Source organism: Engraulis encrasicolus, chromosome 21, assembly GCF_034702125.1.
Source record: "Engraulis encrasicolus isolate BLACKSEA-1 chromosome 21, IST_EnEncr_1.0, whole genome shotgun sequence".
NCBI lineage: Eukaryota > Metazoa > Chordata > Actinopteri > Clupeiformes > Engraulidae > Engraulis > Engraulis encrasicolus.
In genome coordinates, this window is record NC_085877.1 from 6,505,176 (window position 1) to 6,530,549 (window position 25,374).

At 41.9% G+C, this 25,374-nt stretch overlaps 1 protein-coding gene across 7 annotated transcripts in view; it reads right to left on the minus strand.

Moving 5' to 3' along the window:
• The window catches only part of dysf (dysferlin, limb girdle muscular dystrophy 2B (autosomal recessive)), a 97,334-nt gene that overhangs the window by 68,538 nt on the left and 3,422 nt on the right, over nucleotides 1-25,374 (minus strand). For 4 of the 7 annotated variants that reach the window (XM_063187363.1, XM_063187361.1, XM_063187365.1 and 1 more), the window contains exons 2-22: nucleotides 20,802-20,857; nucleotides 20,527-20,618; nucleotides 17,144-17,249; nucleotides 14,860-14,980; nucleotides 13,953-14,188; nucleotides 12,440-12,568; nucleotides 12,212-12,274; nucleotides 10,612-10,662; nucleotides 10,344-10,374; nucleotides 10,081-10,196; nucleotides 9,688-9,814; nucleotides 9,445-9,548; nucleotides 9,252-9,320; nucleotides 9,106-9,149; nucleotides 8,197-8,279; nucleotides 6,234-6,349; nucleotides 5,507-5,620; nucleotides 4,950-5,127; nucleotides 4,004-4,128; nucleotides 1,988-2,091; nucleotides 1,248-1,443 (exon numbers count right to left, since the gene is read on the minus strand). In XM_063187363.1, the coding sequence (XP_063043433.1) occupies nucleotides 1,248-1,443; nucleotides 1,988-2,091; nucleotides 4,004-4,128; nucleotides 4,950-5,127; nucleotides 5,507-5,620; nucleotides 6,234-6,349; nucleotides 8,197-8,279; nucleotides 9,106-9,149; nucleotides 9,252-9,320; nucleotides 9,445-9,548; nucleotides 9,688-9,814; nucleotides 10,081-10,196; nucleotides 10,344-10,374; nucleotides 10,612-10,662; nucleotides 12,212-12,274; nucleotides 12,440-12,568; nucleotides 13,953-14,188; nucleotides 14,860-14,980; nucleotides 17,144-17,249; nucleotides 20,527-20,618; nucleotides 20,802-20,857 (2,261 nt within the window). Of the gene's footprint in view, nucleotides 1-1,247; nucleotides 1,444-1,987; nucleotides 2,092-4,003; nucleotides 4,129-4,949; nucleotides 5,128-5,506; nucleotides 5,621-6,233; nucleotides 6,350-6,898; nucleotides 6,932-8,196; nucleotides 8,280-9,105; nucleotides 9,150-9,251; nucleotides 9,321-9,444; nucleotides 9,549-9,687; nucleotides 9,815-10,080; nucleotides 10,197-10,343; nucleotides 10,375-10,611; nucleotides 10,663-12,211; nucleotides 12,275-12,439; nucleotides 12,569-13,952; nucleotides 14,189-14,859; nucleotides 14,981-17,143; nucleotides 17,250-20,526; nucleotides 20,619-20,801; nucleotides 20,858-25,374 lie in introns of all 7 variants that reach the window. The other 3 variants (XM_063187359.1, XM_063187362.1, XM_063187360.1) reach the window with 1 other exon arrangement.

Here is a 25,374-nt window from a genome sequence, read left to right on the forward strand (position 1 = left end):
GCTTAGTCTTGCTGCCTCTGGGAGACTGTTCCACCACTTGGGTACCACAACGGAGAACAATCTTGACTGGGAGTACCTAGAGCGACTGGATGGCAGAGCCAGACGGCTTGTGCTGGATGAGCGCAGTTCTCTTCCAGTAACAAAAGAGGTCAGGCGGTCTTTCAGATAAGCTGGGGCCGTTCCTGTGATGGTTTTGTAGGCAAGGGTCAATGCCTTGTGCTTGATCCGGGCGGCGATCGGTAACCAGTGCAACTCAATAAACAGAGGAGTAACATGTGTCCTTTTGGGTTGATTGAATATCAACCGAGCTGCCGCATTCTGGATCATCTGCAGAGGCTTTAGCGCACAAGCAGGTAGACCTGTCATGAGTGAGTTGCAGTAGTCAACGCGGGACAGGACCGTGGCCTGGACCAGTCGTTGTGTAGAATATTGTGTCAGCACAGGTCTGATATTCCGTACGTTGGACATCTGGATTCGACAGGTCCGGGTGACCGAGTTGATGTAGTTGGAGCATGACAGCTCATCATCAATCATGACGCCAAGATTTTTGGCGACTTTGTTTGGGGTCACGATGGTGGAGCCTATCTTGAGGTTGATGTTGTGACTGAGCGACTCTTTAGCTGGGATCACCAGGAGCTCTGTCTTGGCCAGGTTCAGCTGTAGGTGGTGGTCCTTCATCCATGTTGACAAATCGGTGAGGCAGGCAGAGATGCGTTCCGAAACGGTGGTGTCCCACAATGTTCCACAATAATCATATTCGAAAACGTATGGGTCATGAATATTATTCCCAAATCCTCTGGGTAGCGCATGCACTCACATGAACAGGTTTGCACTTTCTGAGAGTAAAACTACTGTCGATAGCCTTAATGTACTGTTTGATAATCAGTAGAGAGATCTACATGTGCTTGAGGTGTATAGTTTGCTTCTGGCATGAACATTGCATAAACTGAATTGCACTAACGCCATAGCCATTACGACACATCTGAACTATGCTGCCATACAAAGGCAAAATGCAGTAACTACGCATTTAGTCAAACTTGAAAATGGTCTTCATAACACCTCTCTCATCTTATGACAAAGTGTTATGGTCCAAATGTGTCCTGTTTTAGAGATATTGCATATCTGCAGTAACTACAATAACCAACCAAATACCAAAGCTTTGAAGGCATTTGTCTTAGTTTCATTGTTGGCGTAGTTACTGCACTTTGCCTTCGTAGGGCTGAACGAAATGTAGAGGGTCCACCTACCTCCTCTGCCAAATTGCGCAGCCTTAGTGCCCAGTCTTCGGCTTGGTCCAGCACCATGCCCACATTTTCCGCCGCTCCATGTTTGAGCGATAGCGCCGTCTCCACAATCTGCTGCAGGTTGATCTTGCGAAGACTCCTGATGGATTTGTCCAGAGCGGTCACACATGGCCAGTCATCGATCTCTGGCAGCTCCTCACTGCTCAGAGGAGAGAGGAGATGTCACCACACATCGCCTAATCACACTAGCCTGATTATCATCGACGTTCAAATCTTGGTCTGACCAAGAGCATAACAATTAACATTTCCCAAACAGCATGGTTGACCCGCCTCCCTGGGTTTGCTTTTATTTGTTTGCTTACCGACAAAGTGGGAGGAGTTCCCATACTTTCGGGAACTCAGAAAGTACTTGCATTGATCTTCACCTGACTAGATCACACACCCTTCTGAAGTGAAGTCTGGGGTAAAGAATGCTGTGTTGCCCCGAAAGTGATGGCTTTTTTTACTATAGCTTTACCAAGTTCACATGACGTGAGCGTTACATGTGCACTGACAGATATTTTCAGTCATGATCATGGTCAAAGTATTGACTATATTGACTATAAGTCATGACATAAGGAAGAAAGTGAAATGTTAGCACAATGTCACTCATTTTACACATTATACATGTAAAACATCCCCGTTTAAGGAATTACCCGATGATTGAGTGTCATGTTTGCTCTACTTAGACATCTCCATCTCACCTGCAATCTGCAATGACGTCATCTAGAAGTTGGACCAGGTTTGCCTCCACCTCATGGTCGCTGCCTGCTTTCAGTTCCAGTTGCACCTGCTGCAGGTTCGACTCCTGACAAAGGCACATGACAAGAACAGAGTCTCTCTTAAAGCAGTGTTTCCCAACCAGGGGTATGTGTACCACCAGGGGTACACCAGCACCCTGCAGGGAGGACTTGGGAAAATGTAATAACAACAAATGGTATGGAGCATAGTCACATCGGGAGACAGAAAATGATGTAGAGTTTGGGGGGTACACAAGACAAAAAATGGCTGGTAAACACTGTATTAAAGGTGCTAACTTTGTGTACCTTCTAGAAATAAGATGCAACACATAACTACACATAAGGAACTGAAATCATCATTTCAACTTCAACCACTTTCAGAAACATTTCCATAACGTGGTGTCTATAGTGCATTTTGACATCCCTTTGTCAGATGTGGATGTGAGTACAAGTTGAATCTGGTGCAACGAGTGTCCTGGTATAAACTTAAATAAAGTTCTCCAAAACACAAGACAGCCAGTAGGCTTCTATTTTTTAGGTGCCTGGGTGTATGGAAAGGCAAATTCTTGTTTTTGTTTGTGTTTGCAGCGCTCATTTACAACATTTCTAATTTGTCGAACACCAATTCCAAACTGTGTCTGAACCCCACAGCTCAGGCAATGTGAGTGAGAGGGGTGCAAGTGCAATGGGGATGCATTCATTTAAGAAAGCAGCTGAGGCTCGCACTTATCCCAGGCTTTGCCCCCACAGGCCCCTTTCTATTTCCATAGGAGACCCCGAGCGTGATGTCTCTGTTCAGCCCCGGCTAGCCAACCCCCCTGTTTTACCGCCACGCAATAGGCTAACAGCGAAGCGCCAGGGCTTTTGCTGAGACTGAGGCTGAGTTGAGGCTCAAGGTAGCACAGCGCTGGATAGTCCTCCAGACAGCCTTCTCCCCTCATTGAGATTCTGTTGCAGACCCCGGATGGTCTACTGTCAGTGCTCACAATAATTATTTTAAATTGCTAGCAGGAAGCCGGGGTCCTGGTGGGATATATTACCCCCATTCTAACGAGATGAGTTTCTCTGCACATGGCTGCGAGGTGTGTGGGAGGTGGGCGGGTTAGGATGGGGATGGGGTGGTGGGGGGTGGGGGGTGGTAGGTGGATTGGGTGAGGTGTGTGGTGGTGGGTTGTGCTCCTATAGGTACTGTATGTGTGCGTGCGTGCGTGTGTGTGTGTGTGTGTGTGTGTGTGTGTGTGTGTGTGTGTGTGTGTGTGTGTGTGTTCGGTGTGTGTGTGTGTGTGTGTGTGTGTGTGTGTGTGTGTGTGTGTGTGTGTGTGTGTGTGTGTGTGTGTGTGTGTGTACTGCACCAATCTACCTTCGTGAGGCCACTGCTAGTGGAGCACACCAACAAGGTGGGGCCCTCGCTGCATGTGGGGCCCAAATCCTGGACCCCACATTTTTTACCCCTTTTCGCTAGGGTAGTTTTGTTGTTACTGGTAAAAGTAAAAGTGAAAAAACATTTCCTCACTGACAGGTTAAGGTTTGTTTTGGTTTGGGCACAGTATAGCATTCTTTAGCTATTGTTAGGGTTAATATGAATGGAAGTCAATGGGAGGGGCTATAAAGGTATTAAAGAGGCCATGCCATTTTTTTTTTTAAAACCTTCTTGCATGATTATGTGTTATAACAGTTCATAATATGATTTCCTGGTCGTGTTAATGTGAAAGAAATTTTTTATTTCGTTTGATTGTTGTAGTTTATGAAAATAACAAAACGGCTAAGCCTGGCCAATTGAAAAAACAGTGTGTGTGTGTGTGTGTGTGTGTGTGTGTGTGTGTGTGTGTGTGTGTGTGTGTGTGTGTGTGTGTGTGTGTGTGTGTGTGTGTGTGTGTGTGTGTGTGTGTGTGTGTGTGTGTGTGTGTGTGTGTGTGTGTGTGTCGTTATTAGATTGCTATTCCCATTCAGATCATATAAGGTTAATTAAAAAGGCCCTACCACACGTTCTGCAGCATTGAGGAGCATGTTGAGGGCCTCTATGCGAGGGCTGATGTCCTCCCATTCAGACGACAAGACCACCACAGGCTTTATGTTTCCCCACGGCAAATAGTAATAGTGGCAACCTGCAATCACAATTATTGTATTAATCGGTCCTAAATCAAGATTTAAGTTTCAAGATTCCTTTTATTGGTCCCGAAGGAAATTTGTCATGCACATGACGCCAAAAAAAAAAAACACATACAGACATAAAGTGCCATCACAGAGATACTTAAAGTGCATATCTGGTACAGCCTCCTACATACATGGCATTACAAGGATGGCAGTTATTAATGACCTGCATTCAATAGGTTCACAGACACAGGAACAACAGAAAACCTACACCCTCTATTCAAAAACCTTTTCTAATTTTTTAACTGGCACTCTGAATTGCCTGGCAGAGTTTATCAGCTCATACTCTGGATTCAGAACATGTAGATGTAGAACATGCAGATTAAATAGCGGATTTGTATTTATAAACTCTCAATTACCTGTGTGGTTATAGACTGTGACTTTACCTTAGCAGACAAAACAGTGGCCTTGGATGCATGGGACATTTAATTTCAAATTAAGTCCATTTAATTCTGAATAAAATTTAATTCCACTTTGAAAACATTGTGTAAACACTTTCCAATTCGGAATTAAGGTTATTCGGAAATTAAACTTTATTACGAATAAAATGGGTATGTCTTACTAAAAGGTTACAAAGCCCCACTACTTAGGAAACTTTTTGAAAATATATATATTTTATGGGCGTACACATTGCAACCAGATAATGCCTTATTTATTCTCAGAGACTCAAAATTCCTTTAGATGTATAACATCAAGTGTGTGTAAACTGTGCGTATGACAAAAAGCACACGTTTGTAATGATAATAAATGACCACTGAGTGGTGCTGTTTCTCACCGTCAAACACAGCCCTGCTGAACTGGGTTGTTGAGGCCAAGGGAAGACAGGTGTGGTCAAACTTGTTGCCATAGTTGCCAATGCTGACCTCAAACTGGATGGCATCGTCCACATCCTGCAGGAGGGTGGCCGAGTAGAATGCGGCGAACAGGGAATACTTCCTCTTCCTCATAAACTTCTAAAAGAATAAATAGACAAGGATGCAACTAAGACAACGAAATTGAACGTACCAATATCTCTAACTCAAATCTGAGGGCTTCAGATGATGTGGTTAAGAAGTCTGCGGGTGGTTTTGTCTGTAAAATTTTAATAAATGTGTTGTGTTTAGACATGCCATGTGGTGATGAGTGGAGATAGGTCAATATCATTGATTTGCATGTTGTATGCCTCATCATTTTAACTATGCTGAAATACCTTTATTCATTACCATGGGCCCAGTTATATCCTGTAAGCCTACACTTGCTGGTAAACTTTGTATGATTTGTGTAATCGAAGGATAAATGTTGGTGTGAAGTTATAAATTAATTCATTCATTCATTCATTCATTCAGTTTTCACCTCAACCACCAGGAGATCATCAAAGGAGATGTCCTCTACTCGATGTTCCCCTCGGTCTGTCAGCTTGGTGCTGAGCTCCATGAGCACACGGCCACGGTAGGCCACACCTTCAGCCTACAGTGACACAAATAATCAACACCTTATTAAGTATTTTAGTAGGACTGAATTAGATAGGAAGCTAATTAATATTTTTGGACCAAACTCATATTGGAGGGCTTCGTAAAGTTTTCCATAAATTCTACATCCCAGTTGGCTGTACTGTATTCTTTGAATTTAAAGGTACACTATGCAGGAAATGGTCAAAAAAGGTACTGCAACTATGCTACTCATTGAAACTGGGCTGCCTATTGCCAAATTGGATCTTTTCATGAAAGTTATTAAGTAATGATCTAATATTTTCTAGTATGGCCCAAGTACAGTCATTTTTGCAGCTAAAAATGGCTATTTCTGGAAATTCAAAATGGCGGACCATGGAGAAGATCCCCCTTTTCATATATGAAAAGTGCCATTTTCCCAGTCATAATGAATACTTAGAATTTGATGGTGGTGGTAAGTATCCATGAAAAAGGTAACATTAGTGAATGGGTAGCATGAATTCGGGAAATAAATAACTAAAAATCTTGCACAGTGTACCTTTAAATAATTTTGTTAGCCCTGGACTTGCAATCACTTGGCAATGGCATTTGAAATGGTGCCTTTGTTTTTTAGGACACCCCGGGCAGCATACCTTGCCCATATTCAGCACCTCATGGGTGTCTGTGATGACACTGAACTCTCTGGGACTCCCGTACATGTTGACATAACAGGGACCAAAGGTCGGCAGGAAACCCACGCTGTCGTCCACTAAGAGGGCAGAGGGGAAATGCGTTACTTTTAATCAGTCAACTCCAAAATAAACTCGTAATACTGCAAAAACAGTTTTTGTTACCATGGCAGTGAAAAAGTTATAATAGCAATAGGTCTATATAAAACCTGAGCCATATAAGAACAGCAAGAGAATACCCCCGGATGAACACTGCCAATGCTTCTGTGGATAAAACACTGTCAATAGAGCTACTAGAGTAAATATTTAAAGGGACTCTGAAATGTATCGCTGGAGTAAATAATTTGGCCACATACTTATTATTACAAAAGCTGGACAGCAGCACATAAACACATCCCAACACTGACATCATAATGCTGCTCCTCCACTCCAGTGTACAGCAAACAGGATTTCACAGATCTTTATCAAGTCTCAATATTTATCATTGGTCTTGAGAGAGAGATAGAACGCAATCCAAAACAGTGCCCACCAGTAGGCTACACTTTGTGGCTCACAATGAGGCAAGAAGAAAGGGGGAAATGTTAGAAAAAATAAAGTTAAATAAAGAGAAAAAGAAAATTAGAACATACTGACTTGTCGAAGAGTCCTTGGAGACAAATCATCTGAATGCAGATTAAAAGATGGAGTCAAGAGTTACGTTAAGAGAACAGGCGTTGTCTGTCAGGTCTTTGAAGTCACACAGACACCAAAACACCAGATGAAGGTCAGGCCAAGGTCAGCAAGACCAAACTCACACCCAAGCCAGTGTTTGGGTCTTCAACTCCACACCAATTTCTGGTCACTACACTTAGACAACCTTTCAACTCCAGGTGAAGTCATGCAGTAAGGGAACAAAGGTATTAATTAAGGTATTAGTTAGGGTGACTCAAGAGCTAACAGAAATGGAAAGAGTGCTGTTTTGCGCTTTCCCAAAAGTGATCAACAGTGTGATTGTGAGTTATTGCGTGAGAGAAACCAATCTAATTCACAATTGAGGTTAATTTTCCAGCACACACTAGCCAGTGTGTTTCAAAAGTGCAGCTTACAATGCAAACACACCATACCTACAAGGTAACGAAAACATAACAGTACAACTGAACAAAATCACACCAGAATTACTCAACAGAGATGGAACCAAGTCACTAATTTGAAAGTCACAAGTTTCAAATCAAGTCCAAGTCCAAGTCGTACCCAAGCCAAGTCAAGTCCAAGTGTCATTTTTCCCGAGTCCTTAACAAGTCACCATGTATTCTATGCACAATCTTGACAACTACTTTTGGTCATATATTCATTACCTCTCCACAGTGCTATGCATGTCCTCCTTTGCCAGACGCAAAAAAAATAGTTGGCCTATTGGTACTGGTTAAGGGCATATCATTTGATGTTCTTTTTTCATCTACTATTATCACTTACAAATGCAGAACATGGAATATATGTAGACTTGTACTGAGACACCTTCAGAGAGACACAGAGAGACATGTCATTGCAAGTCATTGCCAGCTAAAACTGTCAAGTCAAGCCTCGAGTCGATAGCGTACAAGTCAAGTCAAGTCACAAGTCATTCCTAATATTGCTAAGTCAAGTCTCAAGTCAAGTCATTTGTGACTCAAGTCTGACTCAAGTCCTAGTCACAAGTTCACATCTCTGTTATTCAACATAATTAAACCCTTACTTTATGACATGGTGTCATAATCCTTACAACTACCATGCTCCTACTGTTCATGCACACTGCTAGTTGCCATTCCAGATCAGTGAGGATGCACAAAACCACAAAACCACCACCACTAGATTGTGAAAAAAACACCACCAGTCCAAGCCACAAGCCAAACAAGATCCTGTCTTAAAAACATTATAATTCAAAAATACTCAGTGGAAGATGGCATTTTACCCTGTATCTCGCCTCCAGGGGCAGAGATCTTTGACATGCACAGATTCAAGGTTCCGATAACGTCATTGTGGCTCGCTCGATCCCTTGGGGAGACAAAACACAAATGTCACAAAGCATGGCAAACAACAGCGAAACATGCAACTGGAAAACACTATCTAAATCAGCATGAATCAATATGATCAACTACAAACAGTATAGCATTCAGTGACCATGGTCAGAAGTAACCTATAAAAGACTATAGACTATAGACTATATTGTAACATATGCATTAATATGTATTTATATGTATATAATTTATATGTATTGTTATGTATTCGATGTTAGGGATGCGGCAAAACAAATTCCAATCAACTGTGTTGACATGGCAATTAACTTAATCCATTGATGCCTGATGTTGCATTGGGCAACATTGGCCCTGGCGTCTGGAGCTGCATTACGCAACATTCAGGCTCATGAGATTTCAGACAACTTTATTAAAAATCTCAGTTTGTTTCATATGAATGAACACATTCTAATGAAAGATGAGGGTCTTAGCATTTAAATGCAACTTAGTGCATATTTTCATGTGCTTCAGAAGCTGAGATATTTAGGTTTCTAAAGGCTGGCGCAGCTTTTCTTAAAAAGGACTCAGGCCTTCCGTACCCTTTTTTGCAGGTGCCTTAGGCGTCAATGGGCTAATGAAACTTGAATGTTGAATCTTGTAAATGATACCATAACATAAACAAAAGGACAGACAGACAGAGAGACAGACAGAGACACACGGATAGACGGGCGATTGGAAAAACAGACAGACAGACAGACAGACAGACACACCGACAGACACACCGACAGACACACCGACAGACACACAGACAGTTGAACGGATGTTATAATACCCACCAAACCTGATATAACCAGATATCTACTCACCAGTCCAAGACACGGATTCTCATCTTCTCACACATGGAGGGAAACTGTACACGTATGAAGGTGAAATTGAATCAGTTAGAACTCAACTCATGACATCTTTCATGTCTAGCTGTACTGAAGTGACAAAGGCTGATGTGAGGTTTTACCCGGACAGGAAGCATCAAGCTTTGGTTCCATTGTGGACTGGCGTTCTTCTCCAAAACCTTGCTGCAGATCTGATGGTGAGGACAGAGCAGAGCTTTAGTACAACGAAAATGAGATAATGCTATGAGATATTGCCACATGAATTCATGGGACACTGCTAGAAATCTTAAGCTCAACCAAATGTTTACGCGGTACCGTTTTCCCGGCAAAGTTGACCTCCACGAAAGGATCAACAAGGTTCTTCCTGTTGGAATCAAATCCTAGGATTTGCTTCATGCCATCGAATAAGGCCTGATCCACTGAGAAAAACAGAAAACAGAAAAAAACATAACCGGTACATATACCACGCTTATGCAGTTCAGTTATCACATGAATATCACATGTATAATGCGAGCTTTATTAAGGAGGTGATATATTTAAAGCAGATCATGAACTCACTTTGTGGGAGGTCTTCTGCTCTAAAGATTCTCAGTGTGAAGATGGCTCCTCTGATGGTGAGTCCGGCAGGTCGCAATAAATTACCCTCGATGTCCTCTTTCTCCTCAACACCTTCTTTTTTATCCATCTAACACGCACGTACGCACGCACATACACATGCACACAGACACGAACACAGACACGCACACAGACACGCACACAGACACGCACACACAGACACAGACACGCACACAAACTTAATTTTCCTCTGCAATTAATACAGTTTCTCTGACCTAATCACACAATATTCACATCATCATTCATTTCATTGAGTTGGTGTTATCCGATGAATGACTGTTCAGCCATTGCTGCTATTAGCTGTGACTTTTAGTGGTGTGTCTCTTTTTCACTCACCGGGGGCTCATCGCCTGCAGCCAGCACAAACAGGCTGACTTTCAGGTATCCCCGGACACCAGCGGAGAGGTCATCAGGATCCGACAGCAGCAGCCACTTCCTGAGAATAGCATGTCCTGGGCAGCGGCACAGCACAGCGGAGAGGGAGAGACAGAGCATCCACAGGAAACGGTCAAGCAACCAAAGACAAATTACTATCTGCAATGACATGATTGGGAGTACCCACAAAGATGCGGAAAAGCAATGCAATGCATAGGACTCACTGTTTTCATGGTAAACCATTCCCACGTCCATCTAGAAAAGGAAGCAGGGCCTTTGTTATCCATTGCTACAATTACAATAACTGCAACAATCACAATGAACCTACAGCTGTAATTCTTGTGAAGCCAATGCTCTTTACAACAGTCATGTACAGTATCTCTTGATCACATCTACCTTAATTGTAAAATATAATATATCCCCCCCTATGAAAGACATAGTATGAATGTTGTCTTGTGCATGCCTAATGATGACCACATCAGACACCTTTACCTTGAATTCACCAATGACAGAATCTGTACGTAGACTCTTTGAATCCAGCACCTGTTGGAAACAGATAATTTCGTTACCTTTGTTAAGATAATACCTGTCTGATGATAGGAGTTTGTGGATGACAGAAATTAATCTCTGACAAGCAGAGCTTTGAACCAGATTTTTTGTCAAGTCATTCCAAACAGATACAGTTTGTTTCTGGTGTTTGGATCCGCTCCAAAGACAAAAACTAAACTTAAAAAACTGATACTTGAATATAACTAATAGTTAATAATAAACTAAGGTAAACCTACTTATAAAAACTGAACTAAACAAATACAAAACAAATAAAAATTAAACTAAAACCGTAATTCATTTTAAATAATTCCATTCTTATAGAATTAGTGATTTCCAGACCTAATGATATCTTTCAGTCTTTAACGATTAGAACAAGACTGAAGTCACTGCAGCTACAGATGGGATCTGATGCTATTTTGAGTTGCTTGTGAGAAAAAAAAAAACATAACGTCACTGCAGTATAGCAGTGGCCCAGCCATAACACATACCACACTGGCAGAGAAGGGCCCCATGATGTGAAAAAAGTAGGTGGAAAAACGATGAAGGATGAATGTTGAAGATGTTAAAGAACAACACAACGTAAACACTAGGGAAATGCCATGTCAACCCTATCTTTGAAAAATAAAAGAAACCTAGAATTAGAACTACCAAAAGACCAAAATTGTTTGGGTGCAATTTATGACGTATCCGGTGAAGTCGAAGAGCCATGAACACCAGTGTAAAGGAGAGGGAGGAGAGGGAGGAGAGGGCGAGTGAGAGAGAGACGAGAGAATGGGGTGAAGCCACATGTGGAGAGAAAACAGAACAATCCCCACTGACCAAGGAAGTCACAGGTGACATAGGTCAGTGGAGTGTTCTGTTTTCTCTGTAGGCCTGTGGCTTCACTCCACCCCATTGTCTCTCCTCTCGCTCGACCCCTCCCTTGCACTGGTGTGTTCACTCTTCAGCTGAACAGAAATTTTGCAAGTTCACCACAGCTTCATCATTTGGGTCAGATTTTTCTTACCTGGTTCTCACACAGATGGTTGTTACCAAAGTTGGGCGAAACCAGAGTTGGGCAAAACCCTAACCCTAACCCTAACCCTAATCCTAGTTAGGAGGAGGCCTCTGTAAGAATTTTGTTCATAGGATCCCATGATGCCCTAAACCGGCTCCGCGCACAAAATAAATGTGCCACCGGTGACGTCATCAGTGTTCACTTCTACGGCAATAGACCGAAAATACTGACAATTACCCTCAGACTGATCCAGACGTTCCATTATAAAAATCATAACAATCATTATAACATAATCGGGCAAAAGATTCGGTATGTCTGGGGGCCATCTTACTAGGGCCTACTTCCTCAGAACACAGAATAGCCACTAGAGGAACAGAATTCACCAGTATTAACCATATACCATTTTTTTTTGGTTGTGGTTTTGTTACGGATCATTAGAAAATATGAAGTTTCTGGTTTTCAAATCCGGTCCCTGAACCGGTTTCAAAACCTTGCTGACAAGTACAGGGGTGCAGCATAGAGTAGTACAGAAGAGTTTCAATTTACCGTGATGAATATGGGTTCATCAAACAGGTCTGAAGGTGTCTCGTGGTAGTTTAGAAAGAATGTCTAGAAAACAGAACATTTTAGCTTGTGAATTATTGAAATGCATTACAGTTTACTTCTTCCACAAGGAATATAGAAAATACAACATTTAGGAGGATGTTTCAATGATGGTATTGTGTAAACATTGTTAAACAGTTATATGAATTATTAAAAAAGGTTTATGTTCACCTCATCAAAGAATGGATTGTTGCCTTTCCTGATCCGAGTTCTTTTGGTCTGTCCACCAACAGTAACTTTGACAACAGGTTTGATGTTCACACCTGGTAACTGCCGACCCTCAATAATCCGTACCCGCACCTGAATGATAGAAATAGATGATAATAGATACTAAATTAGTATACAAATAATATATAGATTAGAGATGTACAGGATCCAAGATCCGGTTCCGGATCCGGCAGGATAATAGGGTTTTTTCAGACTATCCGGATCCGGTTCCAGGATCCAGGATCCGGTGGCCGAGGCTTTTAAGTCAGAATAGTTTGAGCCAACGTTATAAAAAGGGCCCACGTGTGCGAGTAGGCTATGTGTTTCAACCCTTTTGAAGGATCCGGTATCCGGTTCCGGCAGGATCTTAAGCAGTGGATCCGGTATCCGGCAGGATCCGAAAAATCAGGATCCGATGCATCTCTAATATAGATACTATGTTAGTATAATATAAAATATGTCACATATGTGTTTCTTGTGTATTATACAATAACTGTATGCTCAATTTGAGATACAGGATTGTGTCAGAGAACGGAAGTAACGTCGATGCAGCTTTAGCAGCAGAGAATCTATTCGGCTTTTGTTGATAATAATAAACTCCTGGACTATTTCCAAACTTCCAAATGCTTCTTTTTGTGAGTAGAGACCATATTTGTACTAGGCTACTGTGGAAGTTTGGTGTCATGGCGTGATTTTTGTGGGGTAAGTTTGGAGATGCTGCCAGGGCCCATTCTGGCTTGTGCCAAGCTATTCGGAATAACCATACAATATCTTGGTAACTCTGCTAATGTTCGCCCAAGCCAGAAAACACACTTCAGGTGGACTATGGATGTCACTGTTCAAATGGCATTGGGTGAACCATCGCTTTAAGTGCACCTACATGGAATTAATTTATAGAGAATACATTACATGAAATTACATTTAGCTTTATTCAAAGTTAAGCTGCCTTTCTCTTTCCAGTTGATAGGTAATCAAACCTTTTTTTCTTCAATTACAATAAACTTATATAAATATAAAAAATAGGTTATTTTACAACTTTAGAACATGCTCAGTAGTGTATATCATACACCACAACTGATGTTCATATAACCTTACCATACCACAGGGCATGAAAGACAGAATGACTGCACATAATGCAAAGAATCAGTCATTCAGTCCAGCTTATGTAAGAGCCTACAGGTCTTCCCTGATAATTAGGTCAATGCAATTACAAGCCACATGGCCATCATGACAACTGTCATGCTTCCTTTGCAAAGATGTTTGAGGGACAGCTCAAGACAGAGTGGAACACATTGATTCACAACAGAAGTACATATTTATCATTTAGCTGACATTTTAAGTATAATGAAAGATACACATCATTACCACGAAACAAGACTGCAAGGTTCCTTAGTGACAAGTTACAATATGATATGTGGTCTATAAATATTACAAAATATTAACATGCACGCACACACACTAACACACACTCACACACCTGTAGGTCCTGTGGTTTATTTGGAAGGGGTGCTTTGTTGGAGGAGCCATGACGCTTCTTCTTCTTCAGGCTGGGGTTGAAGTTTGGGGGGGCCTTTTTGGGCGGTGCAGTGGGGACTCCTGGCTCCTGAGGGACTCCCGGAACTCCCCCGATGGCCGGCTCCTCTGGCTCCTCCACCGTCTCCATCATCAGCATGCTCTCCGTGTCATCCTCCCCCATGGTGTCCAGCGAGAACACTGCACACACACCCAGATGACAATAGGCTATGCACAGCAGCCATCATATCTCATCATACTGGCTATGGTGTTTTCAGAATCCGTACTCCGCTACAGGGTTCCCTGGCAGCGTCCACGCACAGTTCCCTCATTCACAAGGTAGGAATGCCACATTCGATTAGCTAACTTGATTTAGACTTTAACTATTTCGGAGCAGTAAGACGCGTCTCGTTCAAGCTTCATGTGGTCTGTGCATGTGTGCCCAGCAATAATGAGTACCGTATGTCACTTTTGAAAAGTAACTTGTTGAACAGCGATAAGCACTTCAAGTTATTTAAAAAATGGGAAACATTTCATACGTCTCTTGATCTTACAACTGAGAAGTAAGGTTATTAATGTAGCTTAACTGAGTGTGAGTGTGTGTGTGTTTTATGTGACTTGAGGAGGTTCAATTGACAAATGTATGAGGTTGCAGCACCCATATTTCTTGCAAGAAATCCTGCATTTATTTCCAATGTGTGTTGAGGGTAAATGTATCTCTATTGGTACTCGGTATGTGTGTGTGTGTGTGTGTGTGTGTGTGTGTGTGTGTGTGTGTGTGTGTGTGTGTGTGTGTGTGTGTGTGTGTGTGTGTGTGTGTGTGTGTGTGTGTGTGTGTGTGTGTGTGTGTGTGTGTGTGTGTGTGTGTTCACCTGTCACAGTATCCAGTTCCACTGGGGTGTGGCTGCGCGTAGGCTCTGGCTGTGGAGGAGGCTGAAATATGGGCATCATCCCAGGAGGAGGACTGTAGGAGACCTGCAGGGTCACTGTTGCCTGGAGACAAGACAACAGGAAGTAATGCCACCACCAACCCTTTCATCAAGTCTCAATAACCAAGAAGGGCATAAGCAAAACGTGTGCCAAGCATGAATCCATAAGTTTAAGTCAAATAGCTGCTACACTTAACATATATTAAAGGATAAATTATATATATGTTATAGCATTTTCATAAAATATGTTTTCACACAGCTTTAGTGCCTGCAATTAACTAGAATCGAGATCCCGATCATGATTCTGTTGCGTCAACTTCGGAAATTAGATCACTGGGGTCCACTTTTTAAATATTTTTGGGGGGCTTTTTATGTCTTTATTTGATATGACAGTGTGAGATGGCGAAGGGGAAACCAGTGGGAGAGTGATGGGGGGGGGCAATCGAGAAATGACCCCAGGCCGGAATCGACCCTGGGTCCCCAGCGTATCATTCAATGCCGCAACCGTTTGATCCACAGCCGGGTCCACTGGGGTTCCCTTGTGAAGGGAGTCACCTACTATGTATCTGCAAAGACAACATCCTCAGTCATCAGCAGAGGGGGTGAACCGGCCAGCAGGACATGACCATGTGGCTCCACACACACCATTTCCACTGGTTGCTTTAGTGCCTTTAGTATGATGACACACATGACAAATGAGGACACATCATGAACTCATTTTCATTATTCCAACACCAGACGTCCAAGGTAGAAAACATGTAAAAGTAGCGTGACAGTATTATGTATGCAATCATATTGCCCATTTGTGTTGTGTCCACTGTTATGTGATAGCTTACAGTATGACCCTGGCTAAAAAATAAAAAAACACTCACTTGGCACAAAAAATAAAACAGAACTGAACTGAACTGAACTGAACTGTTAAGTGGAAAGCATGAGCCAAGCACTCCTCGGCCTACTACAAAGTATTTGTTTACTGCACAGCGCCCCAGGACTAAGGTGATACCTGGACCCAGAGGACGTTTCCTGAGGATGTCCAAGTTATTCTGAGAGCGCTGGCTGGAGTAACTCCACCAGCGGCTGGAGACACTGTGTGAAAAACAAGCTCCTTGACTCTGCCCGAAAAGGCCGGCACAACAATAGCAGGAAGCTGCCCTTAGACAACAGTGTGCCACAGATCTCCCACTGTGACGGGAGAGTCACGTGACTCCAGGAAACCCAGGTGTGGATAGGCTGAGTGGACGCGAGTAACATGGATGAGGACAGGACAGGACAGGGTGGGGACTATACTGGGTGTGGCCTCCCCTGATTAGAACAGGAGACGATGTATCCTCATAATGCTACCTAGTGCTAATGCATAATGCACACTATCCTGCCAATGGAACCGCCAGTGGAACAGCCAGTAGGACGATGAAATAGCCATTGAAAACACTTTACCATAATACTACTACTATTCCCCTTTCTGTAGTAATAAATCATGACTTAATCATTTCCATTCTGGTGATAGCAGATTCATAACAGTATTTTAACACAGATGAGGTCTTGAACTTTAATCTGGGAAGAGGATGAATTCAGTGATAAGCCTTCAAGTTTTGTCAGAGGACGCGCTCAACTTCTTAGAAAAAATGAATGTCTTTGGGTGCGCGATAAAAGGTATCAACTGAAAGAAGAAAAATCCGCACTCACATACTAAGTCTCATTATTTATTTATATTACCACCATGTCCAAAAGCAAAAGTGTTTCGGCTATCAAGCCTTCATCAGTGCGTGGACATGGTGGTAATATAAATAAATTATGAGACTTAGTTTGTGAGTGCGGATTTTTCATCTGTCAGTGATAAGCCCCCATTTTAACATTCTCCACTAAGCTCAGAGAGGAAAAGGGGGGCAAGCGCTATTCAGACATACCGCTATACCGACATACAGCTATTCCGACACCCGACATGCCATAGGGTCAGGGTCAGGGTCAGGGTCAAGGCTAGGGTTACTGCATGCACTGTCCCTAAACTGAAAAAACCTGAGCAACGTAGCACAAACCAAGCAGAGATTGGAAAGGAAGGGGAGCTGAGGGGAATAAACAAAAATAGCACAAAAAATAGCACATACAGGGTGACGCTGTATTTGCATCAGTTCTGATCATCAACACAGTGTGGAGCTTTTATAAGAAAAGTCAACAAATAATATTTCAGTAGTGGTGCTAAAAAACAAATTAGACAGATCAAGGGACTTACTCCTGTACTGTTTTTCTTGGTATCGACCAAGGAGACGGTGAAGGTGGCTGCCAAGTTGGGGGAGTTAAGAACGTCTCGGAGAGACACCCTGCATTCCCCCAGAAACCTGAAGTGGACGAGAAAAGGCAGATGATGACACCATATGTGAAGGCACAATATTTATTATACAGATCACAATAGGTCAGGGAATTATTCAACATTATCCACCTTGTTTTGGATAACCAAGCAACATATCTTAGCTACACTAATACCAAATTCAAAGAGATGTGATTGGTCACCTAACAGCTATAACATGAACACATTTTGTAGAAAACGGGGTATTTTTGATGCTTTACTGGTCCCAGAACGCTGTATCTGAATGCTGCAACTGATCTTCTCCCAGAGTCTCATACCAAGGGGGACAAGGGTTGCCAGATGAGACGAATGGCTTCCAGCTCAAAATATGATCAAAACCCACCTGGAATCCCGCCCAATTTGAACTAAATTTTATTGATTTCTATGGCCAGAAATCAGCAGAAAAACCGACCTGCTGACCTCAGCCTGCTGTACTTGACCAGTAAAACCCAGATCCTATCACAACTTGTTTCTTCAGCATTGCATTCGAACACAGACCAAGCCTCCTGACGTCATATGAAAGCCATGTGTGCAATTGGTGACAACTTAAATCTTTAACATGATCATAATGAATGTGAATCTAGTCATTTAGGGCACGCAGCAAAAGTAAACAGTAGCGTATGTCCCCCTATACCCTTGGCCTGTCTAGTGCACTTCATGTTGAGCATTACCCTGTGTCATCATGGACCTTGTTTGAGGATAAGTGAGGGGGGAAGGAATTCATGGCAAACCCAACTGAGTCATATCCTGTGAATCTTTCCTTCCTTCCTCTATTCTACTATTGTGACTCTCCCAGTATTCCTCCATTATTTTTTTCTCACACCTTTTCCACAATGTGGTCATTTAGGCAAAATGATAACAACTGATGATAGTAATTCATTTCACATTAATATGACTACTTGCACATACGTTTATCATCTGTATTATTATCTTTTTTTAAACAGCTGTTTTTACAGTGTTCCGCTGCGGATATCTGCATGAGTGAGGGCTGTTTTTTTCATTAGATAATCAAGCTTAGCTGCGACACCATTGTGCACGCTAAGTTTGGTTTACACACTTTTTTTTCAGTTCCATGATAACACCCAGGTAAATGTATGCTGGGAATTAAGAGGGAAGCAACAGGGAAAATTGATGATGAAGACTTCCTTGAAATGGTCCAGGGGGACAATGGATTCTGATTGGTGACTACTACCTTGGGACGCTGACTAAAACAATGCATGCTGGGAGGGTTGGCCATTAGCAGTTTCCGTGAAATGAGCGGTTTGTCCTTCATAGTGCGCGTCTTGGCCAGTGAATAAAGATGTCCTTGAGATTTGATTATTCAGACCAGTCTGCCACATAATAGTATAGCTCCTTCATGTTAAACAAACATTACTTCCGCATAGCACTGCCTTTGGGTTTGGCATTTTTTATGTCGGTTCTAAGCATCGCTCATTACAGTTTTTCCTTCTACAGTGTGCAAGTAGAAAATGACCTTAGATGCCCACATGTAAGAACACTGACATTGTGGAAGGAAAAAAAAATTAAGTAGTTCACATAGACTGGGCATGTACGACCCATGGGAATAGAAAGGAAGTGAGCTGCAGCCTTATGTTTGGCATTGCTCTCGTATAAATAGTGTTGGCCACACTAACAATGAAACATTCCTGACATTCCTCTCCGTTTTATCAACCAAGCTAGCTAATTGTTTTCCCATGCCATTGCATTTTGTATAAAAATGTAAACTGAACTTGCGGATGATCTTTATTCCACGGCGCTTACAGCTGACCCACATTTGACCTTGTTAAATGTACAGCACATTGTCTAAGCGGAGTAATAACATAACCCGGTTATGGGTTGAAATAACATGGCTTCTATTTTTGTCTCCGTGCCTAAGGAACCTGGACCACTGTGTTCCAGGAGGCTAAAGCTGCTTCTTGTGTTCTTCCCGTGTGCACTATAATTAACACTTATCAGACGGAAAGATCACACTCGGCAAAGTGGGAAGTGACAAAGTGGCGAGTTGAATGCTCCTTAATCTTTTAAGACTTGGCCCCTGTTATAAATTTGCTGTCATCAGAATGACAGAATGACCAAGCTGCAATGTATTACTGTAGTAAAATGGTAGCAAAGGTCTTTCAACGACTGTTACAGTGTTCTGGTAGCATAACAGTGTGCATTATGACTTAATGTGCTACATTGAAAATTAGGCCTAAGCATTGACATTACGCTGAGTTGTACCAGATTCAACTATGCGGTCATGAGGCATGATGGGTTTCCCGTTTACAAAAATCTGGGCTGGAGGAGGGGCAAGATGCTAACCAGCAAATCTCCTGAGCGCATTTTTGAGTGACAGCAGTTTCCAAATAGTCAGAGGTTGCAAAGGGATCCTCAGCTGCGCATAGACAGGAATGTTAGTAAACAGGAAACCTGTGCATACAGTAGATGCAGGTAAATGCATTTGCCCTGCAGCAGGGGCGGTCCTAGGGGCGAGCCGACCAAGCGGGGTGGCACCCAAGAAGGGGCGGCACCATCGCAAAATCCCATCCTCATCGTGAACCCCCCAATGACACAATGATCACAAAAATCGCTATAACCATGTTAAAATGGTTATAAACATAGCATTCTAGCATTTTTTGCTGGGGGTTTTGCCGGGGGTCACTGCGAAAGGGGCAGGGCCTTCGAGGCGGCGTTGCACAGAGCGCAACTCATTGTAGGAGTATCACTGCCGTAACCAATCCAAGTAGTCTGGTCATCAAACATAATGTGTACTGTACACTCAAGTGCTGCAACTGCTCCAAGTACATTGACTGTCTGGCTGACAGCATTTAAATAATAGCAAATGATGCACAAGGTTCGATTATTGCTCTGTAAGTAGTCAGGCCAAGTTCTGTTGTAAACAGAGTTCACCCACATGTAAAAATGTTATTGGTTGAAGCTGAAATCAATCAGGCAACTCTGTCCAGACTTGGCAGGGCCAATGGCATAACTAGCCTCACCTCACCAAGTCATTTGAGATGCTGAAATGTAACTGGATCCAAACTTTTGGGAAATTTGAAACATCAGACATAGCCATCTTGGCCAGACAGCATTTGTTACAGAATTTGGTGCGACATCATAGGAAGTATGGGGAGGATATTCTGTTATGCCTCATTTATAAATAACCAAACACAGAGATACTAAATGCCATCTTGGCTTGTCATTGCCATGTCACTTCCTTTGTGAGAGCAATTCTGCTTTCAAACCAAAGAGAAATATGCGTGTATTCCTGCAGATAGTGGTATTCATACCTGTTGCGTCCCATTTTCTCATGGTCCTTGACGACCACATGGATCTGTGCACCAGAGTCTAAGGGCACTCCTTTCAAGTCCCACTCAAAGCCCTGCAGGGTTACAGTACAGTCCATTTAGTTACACAATAAATACATGTCATCTCCTTAGTAATACACAAGTATATGAAATATGATAATATTTTGTTAAAATATCAAGATCTCAGGGCATCACTCATTTGCATCACTGCACACAGCCCCCAGGGCTGCTGATCAGGAAATAAAAGAATCACTGACCTCATTCCACACTGGATTATTATTGTTTTTGATGACTTTAGTCTTCTTCTTCGACCCTGACCAGAGGAAACACAAAGAACAGAAGAGTTAATGTAGATTATATGTAGGGCTCTAAATTAACTTTTTTCATCACCAGCCAAATGGCTAGTAGATGTTAATCTTACTATCTAGACACACGCTCACTAGTGGGTCAAGGTGGCTAGTAAATTGGTCTTTTCTATCAGCCAATCTGAAATTTTACTGGCATTTGACCGAGTGGCTGGTGTTAATTTAAAGCCCTGATTAAAGGGTTCCAATGAATTTGAATGTTGCACTCGAAGAATCAGTATGTAACATGTATGACGCATTGTGCTTATGGCTGTGCGACATTCAGAGACATTGTTCTATTCTATTCTATTACCCCCTTGCACTGGTGAGGCATAAATGCAATTTAGTCGTATGCAGTGTGCAGTGCTGTGTCACAATGACAATGGGAGTTGGAGTTTCCCAGTTGGACTTTCACTTTCACTTCACAGTTGGCCGTTGCAACCTGAGTTTGTATGGGTCTGGTCTAGGTCATGTCCTAGCACGGCTCCATCTCTCTCTTCAACTCATTACCTATTGTATCTCACTGCTCCACCACCCTCATGGTAAGGGCAGAGAGCCAATGACCATGTGTATTTCTCAAAGTGAGTTGTCCTAGTCTTGCTAGGATGAGCAACGCCCACTTTTCACAGATTTCACCCATAAATTATTAAATACACTTAGAACTACTGAAGTGATTGAAAATGGGCGCTTCACTTTGAGAAATGCCAAAGATATCTACAGCTACTGCTCTTCAAGTATTGTCTGGCCAGCAGAGATAACTGCTAAGAGGATACGCAAAAAAGTGCTATGGGATATAAATGGCTTGGCACATTAAAACTGTTGTAATAATGGCAGGAAGCTGAAAATTAGATCAATACACATGAGCTCATTAAGTTCATTAAGTGTCTAAGAAAGCCTCACACATTCAATTATAATTCCCAAACAACACTTGATAAATTCTATCTGGGGTCGTGGCTGCACTACATTCAAAAACATTTAATTTTATTTGCCATTTAACAATGACTGAGTCCTTTGAGTATCGTCTGTCTGGCAGAGACAATTACTAGGAGGTTTCAAGATATGGTACATTAAAACTATTGTTATAATGGTAGGAAGCTGCTGATCATCATTTCAATACAAAGAGAGAAGGGAAGCTTGAGACTTGACTTCCTGGCCGCTCAGGAAGCAACGTGTCTGATAGTCCTATAAACAGAAACCATGGATTTACCAGAAGCCCTCTAATATAGGAGAACGACAGTCTTTGTTTGACAGCCTACCTTGAATTATAACCTGAATTAGGTGATATTAAAAACAATTAATCAAACAATTAAAAACATCATATGTCAAGACATTGTTTATAAAGAGTGATATGATGAATGCTAATTCTATTTGGTTGGGTAGAGTTGTGTTGAGGATTTAAAGGTGCACTAATGTAATATTTTAGTTTATTTCCATTCATGCTGCCCATTCACAAATGTTACCCTTTTCCTGAATACTTACCACCACCATCAAATTAAAGTATTCATTATGGCTGGGGAAATTGCACTTATCAAACTGAAAAGGTGGATCTTCTCCAACATTTTGATATTTTTACAGCAAAACTTGCTGAATTTTGGTCATGCTAGTAAATATGTGTTTAATACTAAGAAAATATTCATCAAAAGATCAAATTTGGCAATAGGAAGCACTGTTTCAATGAGCAGTATAGTTGCCATGCCTACCTCTAGCCACAATCCTAGAAGGTACCCCTTTAAGGCCTTGCCTCATGCAAGAGACAGTTTTAAGGTTCCTGCACTCTTTGCAATCAAGTCAACACTAAGAAGTTCAAGTAGCATTATTATACAACCATGGGTTAAAAGATAAATAACAACTGTGCTCAATTGAAATACATGAAAAAACAGTAATTATAAAAGATATTCATATTTTCATATCTACTCCTGTAAATATCGCAACATCACTGGAGTAATTCTGTCTGTATGCTTTTTACGGTTTGCCTAAAATATACAATATATGTTGAAATTAGAAGAGCTGAATGAAAAAGCACATAAGGCATTTTCTGAAGGCTAATCAAAATCATGATCATCATCACCACCACCATTTTATCAACAAAGATGCAAAAAAACTCTTCCAATAGGTTTGTGTAGTCAGGAATAAAACAATAGGAACAGGAAAATCGCAGCCAGCGACAATAGTATCAGATTCATAAGGACTTTCACAGAGTTTATCAATCTGCCAGTAGACCATGGAAAAGATTCAGGAGAGTGGCCAGTCTTCCTGTTATGACCACGCGCATTGAGGTGGACACCGGATAAACAAGTCTCTCAGAACAGACTGAACACTGGGAAAACTCAGGAATGGGCCTGAAAATAGTCTTTAAACTTAAAAATATCTACCACATCCAGAGTAGAGGGGGGAAACAGAGGAAGTAGTAGGGAGGGAGTGGCATGACTGAGCCTGAGGAGGTTTTGGCATCAGGATGTCTAGCTTATGGAAGAAAAGCAAAGCAGTTTGTCATTCAAGTCTGGACACCCTCCTCACAGCACGTCCAAGGGTTGGCATGTGTGCAATGACTCCTTGAACATGTCAAAGCAACCAGTAGGTGTGCCCTCTGTCCACCGTTGTCACTCCAACATCCAAGTACCAAGATTGGACAACAGGCACACATACCAATGTCACAATGTCTAGGTTTAGATTTATCGGAAAACGAAAAGGGGGGATATGTTTCAGATTTTAAGCAATATTAAAGGAATTACATTGAACTATGATAAAACCATGTTGAAAAAGTGTCAATATCAACCCCCCCTACAAATCGCACCCTGGGTGGAGATAAGTCCTGTTCACATCTACAATGATAACTATAGAAATAAGTACTGTATAGCCTACCTACAACATTTTAACATTTTAATTAATGGTGCCATTCACACAAAAAACATAATGGCAACATACTGAGTGATTGTAGTGATCACTTTTAGAGCTTATTACTGAACTATGAAAGCAGGTCATCCCATCAGAGTTCATTAGAATGTAAAGATGTCACACTGTCTGCTTGCTGATGTTCATGAGAAGCAGGCATATTGCTGGCCAATGTGCACGGAAATATCTTTATAGTTCTAGTTATCGCTATACAGTAGTTATAGTTGGAGGCCTGATGAGAACAGGTCTATAGTCCAAAATAGCTTTGCATGAGCTATGTATATATAGTACACTGTTCACTTCTATCAGCAATGTATTCATATCTTGCTGAGTAAAGGTATGATCTATCAAACACACCATGCTAAATGTACTTCCTGTGTTGTACTGCATGCAAATCCACACATGCACAGGGCTGGCCCAAGGCATAAGCGATCTATGCACTCGCTCAGGGCCCCCACACCACCAGAGTTCCCCCATGAGCAGCAAAGAGCAAAGAAATAAATGACCGACACCATTTCCATAATCACATATTTCTTTCTCAAGTACTACTTAATGTCATAATGGAAACAGGACCCATTGTATATCGGAGGACACTTCAATGACGGTGGGTACAAGATCATTTTTCATGTTGGCCTACCAATTTTAATTGTAAACCACTCAATAACCCTACAATAAACCTATAAACAATTATAACGAAGAGTAGTGGTTTTGTGAAACTAAGATATTCCTTCATGATAAATAGCCTTCTGTTAGAGAAATTTTGCTCCAAGAAGTGCAGTGCATCTTGGGTACACAACAGCCTACCTATGTCCTTAGCTCCTACCGAGTCGTGCAAGTAAATTAAGCTTATGAAGAATCTGATGCTGAGAAGGTGGGGGGTGCCGGATGGAATTTTGCTGAGGGCCCCAGAAAGGTTGGGTTGGCCCTGCACACGCACACACACATAACTCTGTGCTTAGTCAGAGGCCAGTTCCCTCTGCACCATTTGATTCTCTGATGTCTATAAAAGGAGATGGCATCTCATACACAGAGAAGGAGATTACACCTACCCCCTTCATTCATTTCCTCTAAATAAAGTACACATGGAAGATCAGAAAATGTGAATAAATCAAATTAAAAATATTAGATTTAACACCTATTAGGAATAGAACTCTATCCATGCCAGTAAGATACACAATATCTTGGCAGTGCTCCTGGTCTTGATTGAAATGCAAACAAGAACATTCCGAATTTAAGTGGTTTGTTCCTCCAGACCAATTTTAAGACACTACAGCCCCCCACCCTTTCAATACCAGTTTTCAGTCTTATCTATAGACCAATTATATAATCCTCCAAAAACAGCTGCTTGTGGCATGCTTAAATGCTCTGACATGACACTGAAATATCTTACATAGACCATGTGCCTCTGTGCCAAGTCACAATATATACTGTATGTTAACTTTTTTCATAATTCTTATTAAAATAATAGAAAGGTGAAGAAAAGAAAGACGAGTAGATGATTCATCTATCGACTCAGTGTTGCCTTGGAGACCCGTGAAGCGGCACACATGCAGCTCCACATGTATTTCTGCAGCTACATGCTATGGAACAGGAA